The sequence below is a fragment of the Austrofundulus limnaeus genome, unplaced genomic scaffold (assembly GCF_001266775.1).
Source record: "Austrofundulus limnaeus strain Quisiro unplaced genomic scaffold, Austrofundulus_limnaeus-1.0 Scaffold101, whole genome shotgun sequence".
NCBI lineage: Eukaryota > Metazoa > Chordata > Actinopteri > Cyprinodontiformes > Rivulidae > Austrofundulus > Austrofundulus limnaeus.
In genome coordinates this window covers 734,846-740,007 of record NW_013952503.1, presented here as the reverse complement: position 1 = coordinate 740,007, position 5,162 = coordinate 734,846, and the positions used below count along the sequence as shown (strand labels likewise).

General features: G+C 38.3%; 2 protein-coding genes across 2 annotated transcripts in view; one reads left to right on the top strand and one right to left on the bottom strand.

Annotated features, from left to right (window-relative positions):
- flot1b (flotillin 1b) overlaps window positions 1-1,728 on the bottom strand; it is a gene marked incomplete at its 3' end in the record, with an annotated part of 12,184 nt that extends 10,456 nt beyond the window's left edge. The window contains 1 exon segment of the mRNA XM_014013435.1: window positions 1,610-1,728.
- Window positions 1,729-4,734: 3,006 nt separating this feature from the next.
- Window positions 4,735-5,162, top strand: part of tubb5 (tubulin, beta 5) — a 5,488-nt gene continuing 5,060 nt past the window's right edge. Inside the window, exon 1 of the mRNA XM_014013434.1 lies at window positions 4,735-4,858. Within this exon, the coding sequence (XP_013868888.1) occupies window positions 4,802-4,858 (57 nt within the window). The 5' untranslated portion in view covers window positions 4,735-4,801. The remainder of the gene's footprint in view (window positions 4,859-5,162) is intronic.

Below are 5,162 nucleotides of genomic sequence, written 5' to 3'. Positions count from 1 at the left end.
TTCCTTCATATCAGGTGTGTTGGAGCAGAGAAACAAGTAAAACATGCAGGGCTGCGGCCCTCCAGGACCAGGATTGCCCACCCCTGTTGTAGCTACATTGTGACCATCAACACATGTAGTATTATAATACTAAACTAAATATTCCAACATACGCTGGTAGTTAGGAATAAAGCCAACATGATCCTGTTTACAGAATGTGTCAGAGGGGCTTCCTGCACCACCCACTCCCCTCAGGGAGGAGGCTGCAGAACATCCAGAGCACCAGACTGCTCCCTGACGCCGTTAGGCTGCAGAACTCTAGAGGGGATCTGCTGGATCTACTCTTATTTATTTTATTAATAGTGCTATCTGTCGCTGTGCCAAAATCAGGGCCCGAGTAACAAAAATCTTTCTCCAGCACCCACGTGACGTGAATGAGAATCATGTTTCCTTTAATCTTTGATGTATTTTTGAAACCAGTCTGCTCACTGGAAATGTGGGCCTTTAAGCCCCGTCTACTTCCTGAAACACAATCATGGTGCTACACGAGCTTTTATTAAAGCAGAAAATAAATATTTAATTGCTAAAAGTTAMTATTTGAACACAGCAGCGAGCTAAGAACTACAAAAATCAACAAGCATCAATGCTAAAAATACAGTCTACCAGTTCCCAAAGTTGGGGTCAAGACCAGTGAGTCCAGAAACATCTAGGTGGGGTCTTATTGTCAGAATTAATTACATTTAAAAATTACTACTGGCATGTTTTTTTTGCCTTAGTTGTTACAAATGTCATTGTGCTTAAAAATTATATTAAATTAGCATATTTAATTTAACTATGCTTTTGTTTGTTTAATTTGATAACAATGTTTGTAACCCAAAAGAAGTTGGGGCCACAAGTCTCTGCTGTTATTTTGTGGGTTAAAAGCTAACAAGTTTAGGAAACAACACGTCTCATTCTGAAAAATATATTTTACTGTATGTGATTATTAATTAAATAAAATCACCAGTATAAAGGTATTACTGTTATAGCTGCTCTAAATGTAACAGAATTCAACTTCTTAATWGACAGAAACAGCAATAAAATCTGTGATTTTTCACTAAAGTAATGATTTTAAAAGCAAAAGCAGAATAAACAGAGTAAGTTTCATAAACTATATAACTGTAAAAAACTACTTTATTGTTCTGTTACTTGACCAGCTAAATATTATTCCTAAAATCGTTTTAAAACATTGAAATTTACTTAAAGTTATTATAAAAGCTGTTAAACTACAAGTCCCGCCTGTCCACGGAAGTCATTTGATCCGGTTTGTGTTTGCAGCTCCTCCCTCTTTCACAAACCAGCTCTGGTGATGTAAATCTATGGTTCTAATCTATGGTTTTAATAGAAACAACACACACATGTCCGATATAACCGGCTGTCCCACCGGAGAGTTTGTATTTCAAATCAATATGCGAAGGATTTGAAGCYAATAAAAGCAAACCTAAATCGCGAAGAAACGAGTACCGAGTGTCCGTACGCCTCTCCTCCTCCTGCTGCCGTGAGGAAAAGCGGCGGAAAAGGTCATAAGCGATGTTAAAACGTCAACTACTTGTTTATTCTGGTTTTATTTAATCAATTGAAACAAACAAACCTGTTCAGGGTGGAATGAAATAGGTTTCCAGTTGTACGTCGAGCCGTCGATTGGAATCTGTTGTTGASGGGGAAGTGCTTGTTGGTCAACGCCCACTTTCACTGATCTGTTCACATCCGCTGTTTGTCGCCATCTAGCGGTGGGTKTAGGAACTGCACATTTATCAACATGATTCAACATTCAACGTRTGAAATGAAATCATACCAAGATGTCTTACACTTGTCTAACASTGAGCAGGTCCACATTTCCCTTCAAAACTGTGTTTTATTTGTTTGACCAGATCTCATACTCAGTATCAAGTACCAGRATGTYTTGTTGTTGTTTGGTCTTGCTTCACTTTGCTTCCTCTTGGTAACATCAGACTTTTATCTGACCCAAGCACATCTAACATGATACAGTGTTTCTACAATCCTCTGCAAAATATAGAGTTTCAATTTCAAATCAAGTCACTCCTTTGCYACTTTAGCTGTTAACTATCYTTTTGATACTTTTAGCTTTAGACACTATTTTTTTTACCAATAATTGCTATGYATTTTAGGTGTTCTTTCACAAAATYTAGCTTTTATTGAGMATTATGCTACAAGCTTTTAATTATTTGCACCTTTTAGATTTATTCTACTATTTTGCTATGTTCAAGAATTTTGCTGCTTTAGGCTTTTAGCTATCCTAATGCAATATTTAGTTTTAAGCTATGTACTAATAATATTTAATATCAGTAAATTAATCAACTATTTGCTTTTTATACAGTCCATAATGTGATCCTCAAGATCAGAGGAGCCCAAAGTGGGGCCCGCGGGCCAAATTTGGCCCGCCAAGCCATTTGATTTGGCCCACCAACAGTTGCCAAATTTACAAGGTTGTAACCTGTTATCCTATGTGACAGTATTTCCACTGGTCAAATGACTATGCATAAAAGGGCTGTAGTGAAGGTAGTTTTCTTTCATGGTGCTGACTTTATCTTTGATTTATTAGGATTAAACATGAAACATGAAATGACAAGAAATATTTAGATCAGATTTAACCCCACATGTAGATTTTCACACTTTATAAGGCCGCAAAAACTCATATTTTACCTATTTATGATATGTTCCATGAGCCTTTGCTACTTGAGCGTATATCAGACTTTCGCCAAGTGCACAAACTAAAACAAAAGAGGGCCATTGCATAGCTTGATTGTTAAAAATAAAGGACTTTACTTAAAAAAAATTGTATTTCATGTATTACTGTATATTACTGCACTTGGCCCGCAGCCGTGGATAGATTTTCATTTTGGCCCCCTCGGGGAAAATGTTTGGGCACCCCTGCTCAAGATTATTGTAAATTCATGGTCCAATGACAATAATGTACTTGAATTATTTTGAATTAAATATGAAGAATGATGTGCAAAGTTGTTAATTTCCACCATTCATCACTTTGATCAAAATGTTATATTTAGATAAGATTTTGGAAAATGGATATAAAAAAATGCAGCAGCAAATGTATTGGTATCCTAATGAGTGTTTTTATACTTTTAGAGCAGATTAGCTCCTGTTTTCCAAACAAAGCTGATGTGAACTGAAAGCACAAGACCTGCTAACCACTTCTGTGTGACTGAAGTCTGCTATGATTTTGTTTCAAAGCAGTTTATTTAAATGCTGTCAAATCAGTTTTATGTGGCTAAATCATGCTGACAGGTCAAAGAGGAAGGTGAGGAATCTGCAACAACAGATGTGAAAATGTWTCCATGTCTGTTTGTGTCCATTTGTCTCGTTAGCCAGTGGTGGGATGTAACTAAGTACAAGTACTTTCTTGCTGTACTTAAGTACGTTTTTCATGTATCTGTACTTAAGTAGATTTCATCATGGGTACTTTTTGACTTTTACTCCACTACATTTTACATTAAGTATCTGTACTTTCTACTCCGCTACGTTTCTGTAATGCATAGAATTACAAATTACATTCATGACATGTCACTTTTTTTTCGTGGTTTGTTTATTTTTTATTTTTTAGTTTGAATGTAATCAGTGGTGAGACAGGAAACTGCTGTAATTGGTCCATTGAAACACTGCAAACCAGGAAAGTACCATTAGACCCTCCTTCATAAAAAAGCAGAGCATCAGCATGCCCACAATGGTTTCCACCACGGAGGAAATGTGCCATTCATGGCCTTATTTAAAAGACTTATTCAAGTTAACTGGTTCAAAAAATGACTTGTTGAGATTTGATAAAGGACGTTGGTGGCAAATTTACATCTTCTGCAGCTGTTGTCACAATCTGTGATGATGCACAGAATCACAAGTCCAAGTGTGAACAGTGTCACAGAGGGTAAACACAAAAACATGCATTATCTGCAGCGTTGTTCATTAAAATGGCACCAGTGATGTATTAAAAATATACATACAGTAGACACACAACACTTCATGATATTAGGGAATACATTAAGCAAGTACTTTTACTTTTAATACTTTAAGTATTTTTAAAAGCAAGTACTTACTTACTTTTACTCAAGTAAAATGTTAATGTGGTACCTTTACTTTTACTAGAGTACATTTTTGTCTGTTTATCAGTACTTTTACTTAAGTACAGTGTTTGAGTACTTTCTCCACCACTGGCGTTAGCGAAATATCCTGTTAACCAGGAGCCTGATTTCAGTGGACACAGCTCGGCTGATAAATCAGCTAACATCTAATAGCCGAACAATTTTTAGCGTAGCGGATTAGCGGCCCGCTGGCCTTGATTTCATCCTCCACATATTCTCTGAGCCCTGACGCATCTCGCGAGATCTCACAAAAGTGGTTTGTGCATTACGTCATTCTTTTACAAGCAAACAACTTTACAATAAATTTCCTGCCATCCGTTTCCTCATCACAAAGCTCATTAATCASGGATGACTCTAAAACAGCTGTAATGCATGTTTTTCTGGACACCAGCTGCTAAACTTCAGCTCAGTCTCCTGATTTCCACGGCCTTGCTCTGCAGCCATGTCACGCCCCCTCCCACTCGTTCCTCCCCCCTCCCCCTCAGTCCTCCTCATCCAATCCCCGCGCGCTGCAGCTTGTTCTGGGTGTGGTCTCGCACCAATCCGGGGGTCCCCCCGCGCTGGAAACGCTCCAGCCTTATAAATCCATTGTCCGGTCTCATAAGGCTCGGTTCGGCTCGCTCATCCACGCATCTCGTTTTCCGCTCTTCTCTTGTCAAACTTTCGCGTCCATCATGAGGGAGATCGTGCACATCCAGGCCGGCCAGTGCGGCAACCAGATAGGTGCCAAGGTAGGGTCATAAAAAGATTATTTTCTTTATGTTATTGGGSTGGATATGACTTATTTCTTTAACATGATTAATCCTTTAAAAACGTCCACAGTGATTATTATATTTATCTGAAAACAATGAYTGGGTTTTGGCTGCACATATTATAAATATTATCCAAAATAAAACACATGGGGTTGATTAGAAGAAGGGACCACCCTGTCTTTGTGCTTCTTCGAGTGAACCTTGTGCACTGCAGTAACTGGTAGGTGTGTGAGCAGCAGGGAAATAACGGGACCGGCTTTGTTCACCCAGCAACGGGTGTGTC